The sequence below is a fragment of the Lagopus leucura genome, unplaced genomic scaffold (assembly GCF_019238085.1).
Source record: "Lagopus leucura isolate 7727_CA_CO unplaced genomic scaffold, USGS_WTPT01 34723-0_obj-0_obj, whole genome shotgun sequence".
In the NCBI taxonomy this organism is placed as follows: domain Eukaryota; kingdom Metazoa; phylum Chordata; class Aves; order Galliformes; family Phasianidae; genus Lagopus; species Lagopus leucura.
The window spans coordinates 7,400-7,740 of NW_024966984.1; the positions used below are offsets into that span (position 1 = coordinate 7,400).

Sequence of the window (341 nt, forward strand, 5' to 3'; positions counted from 1 at the left end):
TGCGGTGCATTGCGGTGCATTGCGGTGCATTGCGGTGCATTGCGGTGCGGGAGGACGAGGCGCCGACGGCCGCCCTGCTTCTGCCAGAGGAGAAAGTGGAGCCGCCGCAGGCCATGAACGCCCTGATGAAGCTGAACCAGCTCAAGCCCGGGCTGCAGTACAAACTGGTGTCCCAGACCGGCCCGGTGCACGCGCCCATCTTCACCATGTCCGTGGAAATCGACGGCAGCACCTTCGAGGCGTCGGGGCCCTCCAAGAAGACGGCCAAGCTGCACGTGGCCGTGAAGGTGGGCGCCGTGGGACGGCGGGGGGTGGGAGCTCTGCTGACGGTCCTGGCGGCC

General features: G+C 67.7%; 1 protein-coding gene across 1 annotated transcript in view; it reads left to right on the top strand.

Moving 5' to 3' along the window:
* Positions 1–287, top strand: part of ILF3 (interleukin enhancer binding factor 3) — a gene marked incomplete at its 3' end in the record, with an annotated part of 6,699 nt that extends 6,412 nt beyond the window's left edge. Inside the window, exon 11 of the mRNA XM_042893587.1 lies at positions 88–287. Coding sequence (XP_042749521.1) covers positions 88–287 — 200 coding nt within the window. The remainder of the gene's footprint in view (positions 1–87) is intronic.
* Positions 288–341: the final 54 nt, after the last annotated feature.